This window comes from Rhinolophus sinicus, chromosome 7 (assembly GCF_057876585.1).
Source record: "Rhinolophus sinicus isolate RSI-liver-muscle chromosome 7, RSI-T2T, whole genome shotgun sequence".
Lineage (NCBI taxonomy): Eukaryota > Metazoa > Chordata > Mammalia > Chiroptera > Rhinolophidae > Rhinolophus > Rhinolophus sinicus.
This window is the reverse complement of record NC_142507.1, coordinates 52,049,777-52,070,524: the sequence shown is the minus strand read 5'-3', so window position 1 is coordinate 52,070,524 and position 20,748 is coordinate 52,049,777. Positions and strand designations below refer to the sequence as shown.

Here is a 20,748-nt window from a genome sequence, read left to right as displayed (position 1 = left end):
GGCCACCAGGTGCTTGGGGTTCCCAGCGTGCCTTGCGCTGCTCTTGGCGGGAAAGGTGACCTCTACGGAGGTCAAAGAGCTACTGTCTTGCTCCCCTGGAAACCGTTGAAGGAAGGCGCATGCGCATCGGGCGAAGCTCGTGCAGTGTCGTGCAGTTCTGGTCGCTGGCAGCGGCCCTCGCAGGTGAGGTAATGTGCTATACGTGTTTGTTTCTTTTTTCTTTCACAATTTTAGTATCGTTTGCCTTTAATTTCCTTTTTCTGTCACCTTTCGCCTGTTAAGTTTCCTAAAGTCTTAATGGCGAAACATTCGTGGGAAAAATGTAAACCTAGTCATGTTTCAGAAGAGGTTCTTTTTCAGAAGGAGGGTAGGTTAACACTGGCGTCTAGTCCAGGCTTCATCAGGATAAATTTAAACGGTCACAGTAAATAGACTCTTTTATTAACTCTTCTGGCTGATCTGTCTAATTAAGAAAAAATGAAATTGGGATCCAAAAAATGGAAACTTCCATCAAAATATCAAAGTTATAATTGAGAAATCAGAATCAGTCAAAAAAATCTAGACTATTTTCCGTTGTTCTTTTGTGGTTGTTCCATAGATTAGGACAATACTTTATATCCGTAGCCATGCTGAAGTTCAGTGAAGAAAAGTTACCTGATTTGGTTATTTTGAAATTTCAAATTTAAAACAAGAATTAAAAGATGATTTTAAAGGGTTTGGCAGGGGCAGTTTTTCATTACCTGATGTCTACCTGTACAGTGTTGTCAATGCTTGAATACTGTGAAGAAAAATAGAAGATTATGCTTTTAAAAAAAGGTCTTTTAAAGAGCTTTCTTAACCCATTTATGTAAGGCTTACTAGTCCAATGGCTTAAAATTTGGACCTCGCTCAAAGGAGTGGTACAGCAAAATGAGTATGTTTTTGAGATTCCATTTTAAGCAAAGGCATCCTCTTATTTAGCCACATAAAGTTCTTTCTGACTTTACATGTAGTAAATTAGTATATTAGGGATAAAAATACCTGAAGTTAAAGCTTGTATTTGTGTCACAGGTTGAATTAAAGAAAATACTTTATCAGAACATGGCCACTGCCCAACTGAAGAGAACTTCCATGGTATGATTTCTTGTATTTTAATATATTTTAATTTAGCTAATTTTTTGCTTTCTTGAAGTCTCAACTATTTTTATATTTGAAAGTTAGAGTCAACTATTGGAGGGTTTGGTGATATCAAGAAATGCCATGTTTTAGGAAATGAAGATTTTTTGCTAAATGATTTTGAATTAATGGAGAATTCTATTGGATGTTTGATGCATTGTATTAAATCACTGGTTCAGATTAAATTTACATTAGTCATTAATGAATGCTGTTCTGTTGCTTTGATGAAATTATCATTCATAGCAGTCCACCCCTAGCAAATGAATATCCGTGCCCCACAAAGATAAAATTGTCATTTTTGCACAGATCTTGCATTAAGAGTGTTATGTTTCCATGTGTTATGCATTTACAGACAGTTAACCTGCAAGGGGATTTTTTTTTAAGATTTTTTTTTTTATTAAAATGTATTGGGGTGACAATGGTTAGTAAAGTTACATAGGTTTCAAGTGTACAATTCTGTAATCTATATAGCATCTATACATCACATTGTGTTCACCACCCAGAGTCAATTCTCCTTCCATCACCATATATTTGATCCCCTTTACCCTCACCTACCACCCCCCTCCTCCCTTACCCTCTGGTAACCACTAAACTACTGTCTGTGTCTATGAGTTTTTGTTTCTTTTCTTGTTTGTCTTGTTCCTTTGTTGCTTTCAGTTTTATATCCCACGTATCAGTAAAATCATAAAAAGATTCTTAAGTACTTTTTTTTGCATATTACCTTTAGGCTGCTACCTTGGAAACACCCTCATATCTTAGAAGCCGTACTGACGTTCTGGGGATTTCTAAGCACTGTTGTTAGAAATTCTTTGGGAGAGTACCATGCTTCTGCAGAATTAGATTTACCAGTTCAGGAAGACTTTGTTTTTAGCAAATCTAAGTAAAATGTTTTAATTTCCCTTGAATTTAGAGTGCATTGATATTTCCCAGTAAGATATCAACTGAGCAGCAGTCTTTGGTGTTAGTGAAGAGGCTCCTAGCAGTTTCAGTATCCTGCATCACGTACTTGAGAGGAATTTTTCCAGAATGTGCTTATGGAACGAGATATGTAGATGGTAATGTTTATTTTAAAACTTTAAACATAGTTATTTTTACTGGGTTGCTCTAAAACTATAATTTTTTACTTAAAGATTTTGTTTTTTTAGTAACAGCTCTATTAGGATGTAATTCACACACCCGACAATTCACTTATTTCAGGTGCACAATTCAGTGATTTTCAGCATAGTCAAAGATGTGCAAACATCACCACTATCAATTTTAGAATATTTTCATCACCCTAAAAGGAAACCCCAGACCCATGAAGTCACTCTCATGTCCCTCAACCTCCGCAGTCCTAAGCAATCACCAGCCCACTTTCCATCTCTACAGGTTTTTCTATTCTGGACATTTTATATGAATGGAATCATGCAATATGTGACCCTTTGTGACTAGCTTCTTTCACTTGGCATCATGTTTTCTAGGTTCATCCATACTGTAGCATGGATTAGTACTTCATTTTTTATTGCTGAATAGTACTCCATATAGATATACACCACAGTTTTATCCATTCATCAGTCGACGAACATTTGGGTTGTTTCCACTTTTTGGCTATTATAAATAATGCCACATACATGTACAAGTTTTTGTGTGGTCATCTAAGTGGTTTTTAAAAAGTATATTCAATGCCTCTGAAAGCACTTAATCATAAAAATTTTTATTCATTTTCTCAAGTATGACTTCATCTGACATTATTCTTACAATGGTGAAGTAAACAGATAAAAATATTCTATTATTTATAGGTGTTTACAGTGGTGGTGTATGTTCTTATGTGAAAATAGTCAGTCTATATATACTACAATAACAACTTACTGCCCAGCACACAATATATACATAATATTATGCCTGATAGTGTGCGCCAACTATGTGCTAGGTGAAATGCAAAGTACTATGTTATGTGTGATATCTTCTCATTCACCTTACAGACCTATGAGTTAGATATTATCCCTATTTTTCAGATAAGGAACCCGAGACTGAGAGATCTTCTCAGTCCTTTACATGGTATTACATGTTGCTTCTTTGTGGGGCTCTATCCAGTTAATTTCTTGGCCTTTTACAAGTATTTTACTACGATAAGGGTCCATAGCAAACATTCTAAGACTTTTGGATAACAATGGCATAAAAACATTATATCTAACTTTAAGTATTCTATAGCTTTTAAAAATGAAAATTTCTATCTATTGACATGCAAACATCATTTATGATGCCATTTTGTAATAAGGATAAAAAGATTATTTGTTTCCATTTTGTTTAATTATATTAATACTGATTACTTGGAAGTTAATTGCCATTAATAATATAATGATAATAAATACACAGCTAAAGAAAATAGTCTTCATTTTAAATTTCTAATTGTTTACTAATCTTAAGTAGCTCTATATTTATATTGTCATTTTTGTGTGTAGATCTTTGTGTCAAAATTCTGAGAGAAGATAAAAATTGTCCAGGATCTACACAGTTAGTGAAGTGGTAAGTAAAAGAATACGTAACAACAGAATATTCTTAAATCATATTTTTTTGGACCTTGGATATATTTCAGTGTTTAACCCAGTTTTAGTGATTGCACCTTTAACACTGGATACCATTTTTGCAGGTCTTTGGATTTTTGCATTAAAATTTTTCATATGCTCCATGTGAGCAGGCTTCATTTTCCCATTATTGTCCCCCACAAATACTAGCAGTCACATATTTTATATCTTCCCTTCCATCCCTATCAACATTTTTTTCTATTTCTGCCACATTGTTTTATTTTAATCTAGTTGACAAGGAGCTTTAATAAGAAAATTTTATATTATTTAGTAATGAGATAATATGGAAATTTATTAGAAGAACTATTTTCTGCAAATGCACTCACTCTAAAAATGAATCCTTGATTATTTTTCAGGATGCTAGGATGCTATGATGCTTTACAGAAAAAATATGTAAGTCAGTATCTCTTCATCCTTTTTTTCCAAGTTTATATTCTACAAATGTAATATCAATTACCATACACTAAAACATTGATTTAAACTAACCTGGGCATAGGCCAGTCCAATTTACTGAAAAGTGTGAACATTTGAATACTTTAAAGACTAATATTCAACTCACTTAAAGCCAATAGAACTAATACTTAAATTTTGCCAAGACAGTTTGGGTTAATAGTTAACACTCATTTGTATTAACAACACATATTAACTTACAAAAACTTAACTGAAAAGTCAAAATAGTTTATTCATTAGTTTCATATGCCTTCTATAATCTTTTTTATAATAATTTAATAAATCGTTTCTTCACAAGCATTCAAAAATAAATTTCCAGGTAGTCTAGGTTAAATTGTCACAAATTCTGAATTAGTGAAATTTCAATTAATAAGGGTTCACTAAAGAGTATAAGCCTTTTTGTATACTTAGCATATGTATATGTCAACATATATAAAGATGTTTAACAAAATTGTGAAAAAAATTAATTTTATCTATGGTCACTAACCTCCCTCATTACGGCATTAAGTATTTGTTCATTAAATATTGAGTGCCTGTTACATGCTAGGCACATATTCTAGGTCAGCTAACAGTGATCAAGACAAAGAGGGTCCCTTCTATGGGTGGAAAACAGACAATAAAACAAGTCAGATTAATTTACAACAGTGTTCAAATGCCATTGAATTTTTAGAAAAAGTATGTGACGAATGGAGAGGTGGGGTAACTTTAGATGAGGTGGTCAGAGGAGCTACCGGAGGAGGTGACATTTAAGCTGACACTCAAATGAGAAGAAACCAGCCAGGCATTCATTTTTGGGAGGGAATACTCCTAGCAGAGCAGCAAATGGGAAGTGTTGGAAAGGAGTTTGGAGAGCTCAAGGCCAGTGTGATTGCAGCGCAGTGAGCAGTGGGGGCGAGTGGCGTGAGATGAGCCTGGGGAGATAGGCGGGGCCAGAGCATACAGGGCCGTGTAGGTAAGGAGTTTGGGTTTTATTTTAGGTGCAAAGAAGTCCTTTGAAGGTTTTCAATAAAAATGTAACAACAACATTTGATTTATATGTTAAATTAAAAGAAAAATCACTCTGGCCGCTATTTAAAGAATGTACGGTAGAAGAACAAATTGGAATTAAGGAGAATTGCACTTAACTTATTACTGCAGTACTAGTAAAAACAAAAACAAAATGGTGGCTTAGAACAGGATGGCAGAGAAGAAGGAAAAAAAAGAAAAGATTTAGGGTAAGATTGGCAGTAGATCTGATTGTACCTGTTGATGGATTGGTTGTGGAGTATAAGCAAAAGATCCAAATTAAGGACGGCTCTTAGATTTTGGCAGGTTACCTGAGTGACTATTGCCTGTGATTCTCCGTTCCTATGGTCTCCAGAGCCTCTTCCCTTTATTAAACGAGCAGGGCTCTGGACTCTCTGCTTTTTCTCCTTTAAAAATCAGTTATATTGATAAGGTTTAATGTGTTCTTTCACAATATGTATTTTCCTTAAAACTGGCAGTAATCCCCTGTTTGCTTAAGTAAACGATATGAATTTAAATCTTCAGTAAATCAACTAGAAATAGATATTTTGGGAAAAAGAGACAAATAGCTATTGCTTTATATGCATCATACGAAGTCTGTTTGTTGCAAGATTATTTCTTTCTAGGAATAAATGTTGAAATAGGACAAAATTCTTATGATCCATCATGAAAAACGTATTTTACACAATAAAAGTAAGATTTTTGTTTTTTGTTGTATTTCAGCTAAGGATGGTTGTGCTAGCTGTAAGTATTTTTAAATTGTATATTTACTAAAGACTGTCAAATTCGGCTTTGCTTAATTAAATAATACTAAAACCATCAATTAATTATGTCATTTTATTCAAACTATTGATCTGTTCAATTGAAAAAAGTAACAAATTAGTACTTTGAGGTGTCATTTTGTATTTTATTTTGCTGAGTTCATTTAATAGTTTAGCCTAAACGTTTAGTTCTCCTTGACTAGTTAGCCTGGTATAACTCAATTATAAATTCTTTTTAATTAGGTATACACCAATCCAGAAGACCCTCGGGTAAGTGTGCTTAAGTCAACAAGGAAACGCAATGCCTCTACTATCCAAAAATAACTTAAAAATTATAATATAATATGCTTTTAATTATGCTCTCATCAATGTACTTTCACGGTTGAATCTCAGACTTTTGAGGTAAGACAGGGCTTGTATGGTTATTTTTAAATAGATTAATACACTTACTACAAGAGAGATTATGTGACTGATTCTAGGCTACAAAGCCACAGACCATTAGAAATAACCTAAATCTCCTGACTTCTAGTTCTTTACAATATTCTTTTTAATAGAATTATGAAAAGAGTTGAGTTTGAGAAAAATAAGAAACTCATCCTTAAACTTGGAATATTCATCCCAGTCCAGTCATATCCACCTGTTCGTGTAACAATTAAAGTAGAGATTACAAGAACCCATAAGACTAGAAACAAAGGGGAAAAATTGATTGAATCCTTACTGTTATTAGGATCTGTTCTTTGGGGCTTTCTGTGCGTTATCTCATTGATTCATCACAACCTTCATGAGGTAACTACCATTATCATCTCTACTTTGTAGATAAAGAAACCTACATACAAGGTTTCTCACCTGTGTTCACAGAACCAGAATTTGGATCTCAGGCCAGTTCATGATCTGGGTGCTTAACCACTACACTAGAGCTGTTACATACAGTGTTTCATTCAGTCAGGGAAAAGCAGATTTTTAAAAAAGAGCTGATCCCCATTTCTATCTGAGCCCTGAAATGTAAAGAAAGCAATATTAGAGCCTCAAGAGGGCTGGGAATGTCTTTTCTTTGATACTCATGCCTGCAATTAATGCTTAATATATGTCCATGGCGACAAAAGAAAATCATATGGGCAAAGGCTTATGAATTAGTTGATTGTTCAGAAACTGATTGTTCAGGAAAGTGTTCGCTTATTTTCAGGTGTTTTACAGTTGCATATTTTTTTTCTTTCAGTAAAAGATAAACCTTGCTGATGAACTAATATTTACTGACTGCTTGGTGTGCCAGGCCCTTTATTGAGGACTGTATAAATTATCCCATTTGACAAGTATTCATAACCACTAATGAGATAGGTACTGTTTTTATTAGCTGGGGAAACTGAGACTTAGAAAGCTTAAATGACGTGCTTGTGGTTACAGTACAGCAAGGATTTAAGCCCTGTGCTTAGTTATTTTACTAAAGTAAGAGATATGCTTCCTTCCTTACCTGCCTGCTGAGGAGTTCCTTCTGTCTGGTATACATAATTGCAATGAGTGAGAGGCTAAATCTCTCTCCAAGAGTGAAGCCCCAATCCCAAACCATGGGAATTGACTATTAGGACTTGAAAGTTTCAGTGGATCAATAGGGATTAACATAGCAGAAAAAAATTATTAAGCAAATTTTAAGAGTTCTGCAAAAATAGTATATAGCTACTCAGCTGCCAGTCCTGTATACCAGATATGTAACTGCAATGCTTTCTATTTAAGACAATTTCAGAATGTTACCAATTTAAATTCAAGTATACCAATAATGGACCAGTCATGGACTTCTTAAGGTATTGTTCTATAGTTTTCTTTTTTATATAACAGATTACCATTTATTCATATTAATACTATATAGCTAAACTTCAGGATAAATTCTGAAACTCCTCAGATATCCCCAATTAACCATCAAGGTATAGATGTATTAAATACCCTTGGAGTAGCTGCGAGCGAGTAGTCTGGCTAATTATATGCTATTTTAATTGAGAAACACAGTCAGAGTAGGAAAACTATTGTATGCTTGAGTTATTATAAATGTAACTAAAAGGCTTCATTTGTTTCCTTTAAACATCTTATATAAAATGCACATTAATGTATTTAAAATTAAGTTATTAGTTTATAATAATGATATTAAGGTGATATAGTGATATTAAAATTTTTGTAATAATGACATTAAAACACATTTTAGGGTAGCTTTCAACTTAATGCTATAATAGAAATAAGAATCTCAAATAGTAAAATATGAAGTTATGTTATTAGAAGCTACAGGTGTCATAAAAGAAATCAATGTATGATTCTCTCCTAGTAAAAACCAAAGCAGTGAATCTAGTGTGTCATCTGCTGACACCAAGAAAGCAAGTATTCTCCTCATTCGCAAGATTTATGTTCTAATGCAAAATCTAGGACCTTTACCCAATGATGTTTGTTTGACCATGAAACTTTTTTACTACGATGAAGGTACTATTTGCAATTCATTCTGTTTCACTTGTTGCGTGTATGTTTTATTACCATTGAAACAATTGATTTATATACCAAATGTATTTAAGGACCTAAATTGTTATATATATTTCTTATTATTATTTCAGGTGTACAAAACTACATAGTGATTAGACAATTCCACACCTCACAAAGTGATAAGCCCAACAAGTCTACTACCCATCTGACACCGTATATAGCTATTACAATACCATAGATTATATTCCCTATGCTGTACTTTATATCCTATGATTATATATTTTTAAATTATAGTTGACATTCAGTATTATTTCATATTAGTTCCAGGTGTACAGCATAGTGGTTAGGCATTTATGTAATTTATGAAGTGATCCCTCTGCTAAGTCTAGAACCCATCTGACACTATACATAGTTTTTACCACATTATTGACTATATTCTCCATACGGTATTTTATATCCCTGTGACTATTTTGTTTGTAACTACCAATTTGTACTTCCTAATTCCTTCATCTTTCTCACCCATCCCCCCAAACCCTGCCATCTAGCAACCATCAGTTTGTTCTCTGTATCTATGAGTCTATTTCTGTTTTGTTTGTTCATTTATTCTGTTCTTTAGATTCCACATATAAGTGAGATCATATGGTATTTGTCTTTCTCAGTCTGACTTATTTCACTAGGTCCATCCACGTTGTTGCAAATGGTAAGATTTCATTCTTTTTTATGACCGAGTAATACTCTATTGTATAAATGTACCATAATTTCTTTATCCATTCTTCTTACTGATGGGCATTTTGGTTTTTTCCATGTCTTGGCTATTGTGAATAGCACTGCAGTAAACATAGGGGTGCATATATCTTTTTGAATTAGTGTTTTGGGTTTCTTTGGATAAACACCCAGAAGTGGATAAACACCCATAAGGTTGTTCTATGTTTAATTTTTGGAGGAACTTCCATTCTGTTTTCCATAGTGGCTGCACCAATTTGCAGTGCTACCAATAGTACCTGAGAGTTCCCTTTTCTCCACATCCTCGCCAACATTTGTTGTATGTTGAGATATATATATTTTAAAATTATAAAATTTACATTTAATATTGGTATTTGAAAACGATTTGAAAGAATGGGCTTTAAAATATACCCAAACTTCTGCAGTGATATGAACCTATCCATGAGAGATACAGTCTCACTTATATTTAAAGAAATGAAACAGTGAGATACTATTTTTCACTTACCAGAACGGCAAAACTTGTAAACCCAGATGTTATTGGCTAGGGTGTGGGGGGGGAAGGAGGCACTTTTATACACTTGTGAGTGTGTGTGTAGGTGCAACATTTTTAGAGGACAGTTTGGCAGTTATCAAAATGTTAAATGCAGATTCTCTTTAATCCAGAAAGTCTGTAGCTAGAAAGAATCTTGGGATTATACTAACACAAATATGTAAGGTTATATGTATATAAGGATTTTCATTATAGCATTGGTTAAAATAGGAACAAACTGGAAACAGCCTTGAGTGTCCTTCATTGGAGGATTGAGTAAATAAATTATGGTGCATCTATATAATAGAATACTGTGTGAGCTGTTAAAAAGAATGTGCTGATAAATTAAGTTATCCAAGAAATATTAAAACATTTAAAAAAGATGTTAAAAACACCTAGGTACAGAACAATATGATCTCATTCATGTTTTTTAAGGACCTATATATAAAAATTACATATTTTACAAGCACAGTATCTTCTAGGAGAACATAACAACGGCTAACAATTACTGAATACTTACTATGTGCCAGTTCTGTTCTGAGCATTTTACACAATTGAATTTATTTATACCCACAATGATCCTAATGTGGTACCGTATTTCCCCGAAAATAAGACCAGGTCTCATATTACTTTTTGCTCCAAAAGACTCATTAGGGATTATTTTCAGGGGATGTCTTATTTTTTCGTGTACAACCATCTGCATTTGTTCATGTACAACAATCTACATTTATTCATGTACAAAAATATACATTTATTCAAATACAGTCATGTCATCTTCTTCTGGAACATCGCCATAACTCTCCAAACCCCGAATTCCTGCTTGAATTTCTTGCACCTCCATTTCCTGTAGAACCATTGGCCCCAATCTCTCATGTCCAGCAATAGAGCGCTCCTTAAATGAGCCCTTCTTGTCCATGTAGCCTGCTCGTAGTGCATTGGCAACACAGCTGTCAGTGATTTTATCCCATGAATTCTTCACCCAAGTCACGACCTCTTGCAGGCTTGGCTTCACAAAGTTTCCACGCTGATTTCTCTCCATTCTATTTTCAGTGTAGCCATTGATTTCCATGCGCAAATGGTACTTGAATGGCTTGTTTATTGCAATATCGAGAGTCTGGAGATAGGCAGTCATTCCTGCGGGAATCATTATTTGATCTATTCTTCTCTCTGCAAGGAAGTTCTTCATGTCTTTAGCGCGGTGAGTGCTGGCTGAATCCCAGACTAGCAGACCTCTTTGGCCACCTCGCAAAGCAAGTGGGAGCATTAAATCGACCCACTTCCTTATAACTGCTTGTGTGCACCAGACTTTTTCAGTTTCAAGAACATAAATGCTTGAAACACGTTCAACCTTATCTTTCTTGCCCTTAGTGATGATTAGAGGTGGGGCTTTCTTTTCATCCAGACGAATTGCCAAAATACAGGTAACATGTGCACTTTTGTAACCAGAAGAGGGAATGTAGATTGACGAGGCACCCCTCTATCGTTTGTCGTTTGAGATCCTTGGTCCATAAACACTGCAGTTTCACCCATAGCAATCCTGTTGGAGAGTTGGTATTCAGAAAAGTCGATGCCATCGACAAAGGACTTGAATGCAAGTGCACGTTTAATAACTTCAGTATCTTCCATCTTGAACAGTGTTGTCGATCTTAGAGACAGTTTATATTGCTAAAGGAAGCCATCCAGCCAGTGTTGTGATGCTTTGAATTCTTCTGCGGATATTTCTAACTGTGGTGCATTGCCTCTGCTCTCCTGTCAGCAATCCACTCACAGATGATGTCTTCCAGCTCAGGAAATAATGGTTGCCGACTGATCCACACTTGTGCTTCTTAGCATTTCCCTCGTCCACCTGTTGACTGAGGTTACCGTACTCTGCTCACCATTTTAAGACCATTCAGAGATCCAACTTCTTCTCTTTGCAGAAAGCCGTAAGATTCTTGCCCTGGGAGTCCTGCACGATTCCTTTCTTGTACTTGACGGAATAGCTCTTTCTTTTTGCACACATCTTGTCTGGGGGTCAAAATATTATTCTCTTTAAATCAAGTGTTCATTAAAGACTGATGAGACAGGAGTGGCAAAAAAATGATGACAGTTAAGAATGATAGTCCACAGAAAAGCAACAAAAAATTGCAGGCACCAAAATTCAGAAAACATTTCTTTATTTCACGCAAGTGCATTAAGTACGTCTGTTACAACACATGACATATTGAATTATGAAGATTCATGTTAGACACAACCACGTCCGTTCGTGCGTTGTGTCTGTACTCTGATTGGTCATTCAGCAATAAGTCTCGAGTTCATCTGTTTACATAGGCATTACCTCTCATCCAAAGGCTCCCACTTGGGTATTTACAAATAATTATAACTTATTATTTATTTTAAGTATTAATGTCAATAATATTATTTATTTATATTTAAGTATATGTTAACATTATTATTTTATAATTTAATACGTCCGTCGTATGTTGCAACAGGCATATTAAATGCATCCGTCTGGCTAATGATCTTAACTTGGGCTTATTTTTGTGGTAGAGCTTATATTACAAGCATCCTGAAAAATCATGCTAGGGCTTATTTTCCGGTTAGGTCTTATTTTCTGGCAAATACGGTAGGCGGGATTATTTTCCCCATTTGACTGATTGGGAAACCGAATTAAGGCTGATCAACAATTTCCTCAAGGTCACACAGCCAGTCGAGTGAAGAAAAAGAAAAGATTACCTTTAGGGAATAAAACAAGAACTTGGAGATAGTAGGAGAGTGATTTTTCCTTTTTATCGTACGCCCTTTTAGAAGTACTAGTGGAATTTCTTCAATCTGCGTATATTTTTATAGTAATATTTTCTTCAATTTCATGAAAAGCACAGTTTATACGTAGCTCTTTTGCAGTCACACCCGCAGATTACCAGCCTCCGGGCTTTAAGGATGGTGATTGTGAAGGAGTGATATTTGATGGGGAGCCTATGTACTTAAATGTGGGAGCAGTCCCGACTCCTTTTCACACCTTCAAAGTAAAAGTGACGACTGAGAAAGAACGAATGGAAAATATTGATTCATCTGTATTATCACCAAAACAATTAAAAACACCACTTCAGAAAATTCTCGTGGACAAAGATGATGTGGAATATGAAAAGAAGCAGTATATAAATGTAAGTATATTTAAAGAAATACGAAGTCCAGTAGTAATAAATGTTTGACTCAATTTTGAGGACTTTCTTCACAGCTCTCCTTAATACTTGTATAAATACTGTCTCATAACCGTAAACTCAAGATTGGAAGGGGCGTTGAAGGTATAGGCTTGTTTTAAAGGACAAATGACAATAATATACGATTTTGTCACAATGCATGATGGTTGTAAGAACCCTTAGATCCTACGGTTGTTAGAGGTCACTGAACTAGACATGTCCACACAACAAGCCACCACTTCAACAACTCTGGAATTTCCATACAGATGTTAGCGTACGCTCTGAATATGCCCCAACCCAGTTTAAAACATGTTTCAGAGGTTTTTATCTGGGTGCAAACTACATTATTCTCAGAAATTTACAAGCGCAACTACTGTGAATGAAGCAGGGAATGGTCATGGAGGCCCAGCCACTGCCCAGGTCACCACCTGACCTGCCCTCATAGTGGACTCTGCGGAGACCCCTTGGTCTGCAGCATAGTTTGGAAACCTACTCCAGTCCCCCAGCTAATGCTAGAACCCTTTTTACAACACCCCTACTAACTGTGCTTGAACTTCTTCAGGGCCTGGACAGTCAGTTCTGGAAGGCGAACTGTGCCTACCACTTAGATTTACAAGTGTGCATTCTCAGTATTGGTTGAGTGAATGGATGAATATAAATATAAAGCTTTTGTTGTTCACTCCCAGAAAATCTGTCATCATTAACATGATTGTTCCTTAATCTCACCTTTGTTTTATCTTATCTCATTTCATTCTAAATTATGACCACAGTACATATAGAGAGAGAGACTGACAATTTTGATTGAGGCTCTGTGGCCACACCCTTACAAAGAGAGAATTCAATTCGACCAATACAGTCAAAAAAGAAATCTTTTTCCTAAAACCTAAACCCCAGTCTTGCTTTATAAACAAATATGTCTGGGATTTATGTAGCATTCTCATATTTAAAGATCTTTGACACATCACAAGAGAATACTAATTATAAAGTAGACATTAGGGACCGGGCTGGTGGCTCAGGCAGTTGGAGCTCCATGCTCCTAACTCCAAAGGCTGCCGGTTCGATTTCCACATGGGCCAGTGGGCTCTTAACCACAAGGTTGCCAGTTCGACTCCCGCAAGGGATGGTGGGCTGTGCCCCCTGCAACTAACAACGGCAACTGGACCTGGAGGTGAGCTGCGCCCTCCACAACTAAGAAGGACAACAACTTGACTTGGAAAAAGTCCTGGAAGTACACACTGTTCCCCAATAAAGTCCTGTTCCCCTTCCCCAATAAAATCTTTTAATAAATAAATAAAATAGACAGTAAGCCCGTTGCTATTTCTACCATACCACAAGTGAGTTTGTCCTTCGCTAACTCCCTGAAGAGGGCTGGGGCATATGAAGAGCGTACGCTAACATCTGTATGGAAATTCCAGAGCTAGTGAAGTGGAGGCTTGTTGTGTGAACATGCCTAATTCAGTGCCCGCTAACAACAGTAAGAGCTAAGGGTTCTTGCAACCATCATGCATTTTGAGAAAGTTGTATATTTTTATCATTTGTCCTTAAAGCAATCCTGCAAAGTAAAGCAATGTAGTATTTTATACTTTGGGTAAATAAATTGACTTGTTATTGTGATTATAGAACCATTTTATTTCTAGCAAGCATAAGGTAGTTTGTAGTGTTATGTCATATTTAACCTTCACAGAAAACAAATTTGTTCATAAATACTTTTACCAAGTTGGTTTAGGGTTTTTTTTGAAATGTGTCCCTTTTTTTTTTTTTCATGTAATTATGTAGGATGATTTTGACATTGACACTAAAATGGAAGAGCAGAAAAAAAATTCTGAATCTTCTGAACTTGAAGGTGAGAAATTAATGAAAATGTAGATTAATTCACTTCCAATTCAATTTTATACTATTTTAACTCTTTTTTTCCATTTCAGAACTAAGTTTAGTTTGTGAGGAAGATGAAATTATGAAGTGTAAAGAAAGTCTAGATCATTCAATTTCTCATTCTCAGGTATAAACTTGATAGTTCCATCTCACTTTTAACTTGTTTTTTTCAAAAGACTGTTGCTTGCATGCTTAGTTATTTCTCAGATTTTCTTATTATGTTCTAGGTCTTTTAGAAGAAAATTAGGTACTAAGAATGCTTATTAACAAAATCGGGGAATTATATGTTGGAAAGTTTTAAGTATATTATTGGTATAGAATCTCTGTATTTCAGAGCTAGATAGTATCTTCAGCAATTATTTATTCCACCAACCTTTGTATTTACAATTTGGTTGCTTTGGAGCAGAACATGTTTAATTTGTTTTCCATATACAGTAAAATCTTGAAGTGACATTTAGATAAAATGAACTTGAAAATAATGGGATAGATGATTGTTCTCCTTTGCACAGCCCCTTTCTCCAGTGTGGATGGACAAAAGTTTTTATCTTCTGGAAGAGTAGTGCCTGGTGATCATTTGGGGCTTTCTCAGTTCAGTGAATGGTCACTTGTGTAGTGTCAGTTTCACTATCTTGAGCTTTGTGCTTTTTGTGACGGCCAACTCCAAATTATTGGTTTCATTAAATCAACATAACAAGACCCTAAATTTGATGTGATTGAATTTTTGAACTCCATTATTGTGTTATGAGAAGCTTTTATTATGTGGTTTTGTTTAATTATTTCTTTTCTAGGTTGAGCACTTAGTCAATAAAACATTTGAACTTGGTGTGTCTGAAGTCAGTAAAACTTCTGAACTTGATGTGCCTGAAAGCAAAACAAGAAGTGGAAAAATCTTTCAGAATAAAATGGTAAGTGACTCTTTAGATTTGTTTTCCATTCCAACCTTGTGGTTTTTCCCCATACGTGAGTTTATTTTGCTTACTTAACACTTCATGTATTAGACCAATATTTAATAAGCGCCTACTATGTGTCAGGTGTTTTACTAGGTGCTGGAGACATAACATGAATAACACGCAGTTGCTGTTCTTAGCTAAGAACTTAGTAATTGGAGGTCGCTAAGCAGTGACAAGGGGCTGTGATAGCAGTCTGGATAGGCTGCATCGAGGCACAAAGGAAAGACTGGTTACCCTTACTGAAGGTACATTAGAGTGGGGAATCCAGGAAAGGCTTTGAGAAGTGACAGCATTATCTAGACTCCCGAGGAAATGCCAAAATGTTTCCATGTTCTGTCTTGTAAATGGATTATCTTGTTAACAAGACATTAAAAATGAGTGTTTTGTATATAAATTGCATAAAATGAATCTCATGTTCTTAAGCAAAAAAAAACAAAACACACACACACTTCCTTATTTCAGTTTTTGGTATGAACTGTACTAAATAGAAATTTGTATTTTATTTTAGACCTTTAAGTTACTCTCAAAGGTTTGGAGGTAAAGAAAAAGCATTCTGTAAAATATTCAAAACATTATATCCAAGGCTAGGAAACAGACAGCATACTAACAGTGGTGTGCTGGAGCGTTTCTTCCCAAGTCCTCATTCAGTGACATCACCTTGGCACCTGGGAACTGGACGTATTCTCCGCATGGAAATCAGCAAATGCCTCAACTCCCAGAGAACCGGTTGTCAAACATTTAACAAGTCACCGCTGATGATAGTGCCATTTTCAGGTGTCCCTCCCAACCCCCCACATTCTTAATGGAAGTTAGAAATGGCAGAAGGCAGCATTCAAACTAGTATGCTGAGGAAAGCAAGAGATAAAATAATTTCAAAAATTAGTATCTAAGCAGCAAAATGTTCTTTCTAGGCAGCTTCTCCTTAGAATGAGTATCCTGTGCTAGGACATAAGGAGAAGAGCAAGCGTTAGAAAATGATTAGGCAAGATTTCCTTGTAATGGAACATTAGGATGCTTTGGGAACATAAATTCACTTCTGAAATTGCCTGCGTTTTGGGATACGATCTCTTTGCCAAAGTACCCTAATTTTGAGAATCATGACTGAATTATGGTTAGGAAAGGGCAAGAAATGAAAATATTTAATAATACATACTAAGGAAGTTATTGAAGAGTACATTTGAAGCACCAGAAAATAAGTACGTCCTTTTAGACAGTAGTAGTGGGACAGCTAATAATTTGTCATCATCCAATATTCATTTAAAAAAACTGAATATATAGCATTATTCACAATAGCCAAAAGGTGGAAAAAACCTAAATGTCTACCAACAGATGAATGGATAAACAAAATGGGGTCTATCCACACAATAGAATATTATTAGGCCATAAAAAGGAATGAAGTACCAATCCTACAATGCTACAACTTGGATTAACCTTGGAAACATCATGCTAAGTGAAAAGAAGCCGGTCACAAAAGCCCACATATTATATGAGTCCATTCATGTGAAAGTCCAGAATAGGGATTTCTATAGAGAGATGAAATTGTAGGGCTGGTGGGAGAATGGAGAAATAGAGGGGTGATAGCTCTAAGGGTCCAGGGTTTCTTTTTAGAGTGATTGAAAGTGTTCTAAAATTGACTGATGGTGGTTGCACAGCTCTGTGAATATACTTAAAAATCATTGAATTGTACACTTTTAAATAGCGAATTGTATGGTATATGAATTACATCTCAGTAAAGCTGTTTTTTAAAAAAAACTTCATGTAGTTACTCATGGTTAAAAATCATTGGTTAAAATTGGTTGGTCTTTGAGAAATAACCAATTAGTAATTATTCTATCTTTGTGGAGGCTAATGGAAATCAACCAGTAAAATCTTCTAAAGACAAGTGGAAGAGAAGTGAACTCAAATCTGGGAAAACAGTAAGTCTCATGATAATATATAGGTGGAATAAAATGGCAAGTATTAGAATAGCATTATTATAGATTAAGTTTAAGATGATAAATATGATAATATCCCTGGATAGACCTCAGAGCTCTTATATCCAAATCTTTTAAAAATATTTGGTTCCAAAAAATCACTCTGAAATAAGATGTGCTATGTTGGTTTATTAATTTTTTCCGTGTAAATATTTAATGTCTAATTCTGTGAATGATTTGAAGTAGTTGAAGGAATTTATAAAATAAATAAAAATCAGTGTCAGGAAAATAGGAATAGAATGAAAAAATGAGAGTACAAGAATATTCAGGCCGTTTTATTTATGTAGAGCTAAAATTGGGCCACAAATTTGAACTGAGCTTTCTGCAGACAAAACTGAAGTAGAGACGTTACCAAAACAACGTGTTCCTTAAAAATACAGCATTTCCTCCTACTACCTTAGAAAAAAAATGTTTCCTGACCTAAATCCTGTAACAATTGTTTTATATTTGGAAATTTACTTTACTAAATCAGATAATGTGTTTGTCATTTCTGAGATAGATAAATATATTTTGTTAACTAGGATTTTTAGTATTAGTAGGTTAAATTAGACAACTGAAAACTTAAGACTATTTTTAAAAATCAAATGTTAAAAGGGTAATCTCAAAAATATAGTTGACTAATACTATTATCATGTTACATATCTTAAAAAGAGAATGGAGTAATCTGACATTTAATTAATGTACCAGGTTCTTTTCATTTTTCCCAATATAGTAAGTCTTGATTTTTTTTCAGCAAAATCATAATCCATTTTGTATTCTTAGTGATTTTTTTCCCCAGAAGAATCAAAGTTCAGTAACTCAGGGAATTTTGTGAGGAATTTTCCTAGTTCGTCACCCTTTTTGTGCAAAAGTGTACATTGAATGTCTACTAGCAGGCACTGCTCAGGACCAGGATACAAAAACAAAACATGATTTAAATCTTACATTGTGCCAGGTAGAATGTTTCTCAATTTGCATCTGGTTTTTAAATCGTTTTTCTCCTTTCATCCCCCCAAAATATTTTACTATTTTGAGGGCATAATGTTAAATCTGTCTACTCCAACAACTCTAATGAGGACCTTATACTTTGCAAGTGTACACTTTCTGCGGCCATTAGAAGATATAAATATGTCAGTAATAAAATTTACCGTACTTTTAAAGAACCCACGTAACCTATCTTAGTAGAAAAATAGGTATGCTAGGTATAATTTAAAAAAAGAAAGAAACCTCAGAGACATGAAAAAGATCTAAAGTTAAAGACATTTAAACTGGAAATTACCTATTCTTAGTAGTTGTTTTCTTTTGACAGGTCCGTCATCACTTTGATTCTCCTAGTCAAGAGTCAATGCCAAAAAGAAGAAAGTTTAGTGAACCAAAAGAACATACATAAAAATTATTTTTCTTCTTCATGTTTGCACAGTTCATTGCAACATTTAAAGGAAGCTATATTACTGTTTTAAGGTGTGTTTGCCCTACCTCTGAAAACTTAGATGTAGTCTTATGCAGTTAGTGATAAAATTGAATTCTTAGCTGACTTACCAGGTTGTGATCCTGAACGTTACCTGAGGCAAATCCAAGAGAACTTTTGAATAAAATCAAAAGTACCAGTGTGGTTAATTATCTGCTCAATATTGATCTATCTTCCATTTTGGTGGATACTTCCTTTAAAAAATATATTAATTTTTAAGGCCTTCTAAAGCCATTTTGAAACAATGTTTATTTTGGTGTTAAATTTTGGAAGGAATTCACTTTTTACTTATGTTAAAACTATACCGTTTAACTAGCTGTGTTTGCAATTGTTATTAAAACAGTGTTCTTCAGTACTTTGATACAGTGTATTAACAGTGTAGTGTACAATTAAACATATGTGCTTTACCTTTTTTAAAACGTTTTTTACTATAAGACGAAATGATGACTAAGATTGTGAAAGTCTGGCATTTTGGGGAGCATAAATAAAATATTATCCAGCATCTAAACTCTTTCATGGCTTCTAATTTTTATTTAATTAGCAGAAAATGTTTAGGGACTAATTTTCAGATCATTTTGGTAGATGTTACTTTGCAAGAGTAGAACTGTCATGCAGGGTGTCGTGCGGAGTCTCTGGTCCCGCTCCCCACATAAGAACAAAGGACACGGTGAGGCCAAATATGAACACCCACGGAGCCGTAGGTAGGGGAGTCATACCAGTATAGTCTCACTGGAGGCTGGATTCACATGACGAGCGACCTGGTGTCAGCTTTTCTGCCAACCAACCGACTCCCCATTTGCTAGCTGCAATCCGGTTTTCTGCAATCCACAATCCACACTCTGCTGCTTGCTAGCTCAGCCACCATCTTCTTGCTAGCCCCCATTTTTCTGCTAGTGTAACCACGGCAGTTATATTAGTGGCCAATGGGTCACTGGTTATAGCTGATGGCCAACTAGCCACCGCTGATGGCCATCCAATCACAGTTGATGGCCATTTACTACCCAAGTGAGCACCTTTCCACGTGAGGGCGAGAGCCTGGAAACTGCACTCCTGGTTCTGTCCCCACGAGAACTTTTGAGTGCAAGATGTGCTTCTGGTGAGAAACCTGGGACCTGGTTCCAACTTCGACTGTTTCCTTTGCTTTAAAAAAGGAAGACTTAAAACTTGGTCTGTTTGCCTTTTGAGGTTTCAGTAGCCACGTTCTAAAAACATACATTATCCATAAGTTTGCCAGAACAAGCATTAATAGAGAATGTCATTATGTATGTGATGGTAGAAATGCATCTTGTTTAACGTAAACCAAATAAACATCCACAGACTGACCCAGATCGGGTTTTTCTGTAACAGGAAAGTTAGGGATAAGCTAATTGTCGCAAACAACCAATTTAAAAATGTTTATTCTTTTTCAATTACAGTTGACACTTAATGTTATTTTCTATTAGCTTCAGGTGTACAGCATAGTGGTTAGACATTTATATAATTTACGAAGAGATCCCCCTGGTAAGTCTAGTACCCACCTGTAAAAATGTTTATTCCTAGCTTTATTGTACCCCAACACATCTCACCTAATTGTTCCAGTATACACTGCTACAGTAACACACCTGCTACAACTGAGATTGACCAACCGAAACCTTTGTAGATCGGCAGCTGCTGTTAGCTCGCTGAACGCTTGGATTGGCCGGT

At 35.2% G+C, this 20,748-nt stretch overlaps 1 protein-coding gene across 1 annotated transcript; it reads left to right on the top strand.

Annotated features, from left to right (window-relative positions):
• Positions 1 to 1,080: 1,080 nt before the first annotated feature.
• Positions 1,081 to 19,532, top strand: HORMAD1 (HORMA domain containing 1). Its single transcript, XM_019739837.3, has 14 exons — positions 1,081 to 1,113; positions 2,066 to 2,210; positions 3,597 to 3,660; positions 4,076 to 4,112; positions 5,898 to 5,918; positions 6,179 to 6,205; positions 7,664 to 7,731; positions 8,244 to 8,395; positions 12,528 to 12,787; positions 14,600 to 14,666; positions 14,746 to 14,822; positions 15,484 to 15,600; positions 17,490 to 17,561; positions 18,907 to 19,532. The coding sequence occupies exons 1-14, from the start codon at positions 1,081 to 1,083 to the stop codon at positions 18,985 to 18,987; spliced, it is 1,221 nt and encodes a 406-aa protein (XP_019595396.3). The 3' UTR covers positions 18,988 to 19,532.
• The last annotated feature ends 1,216 nt before the right edge of the window (positions 19,533 to 20,748 follow it).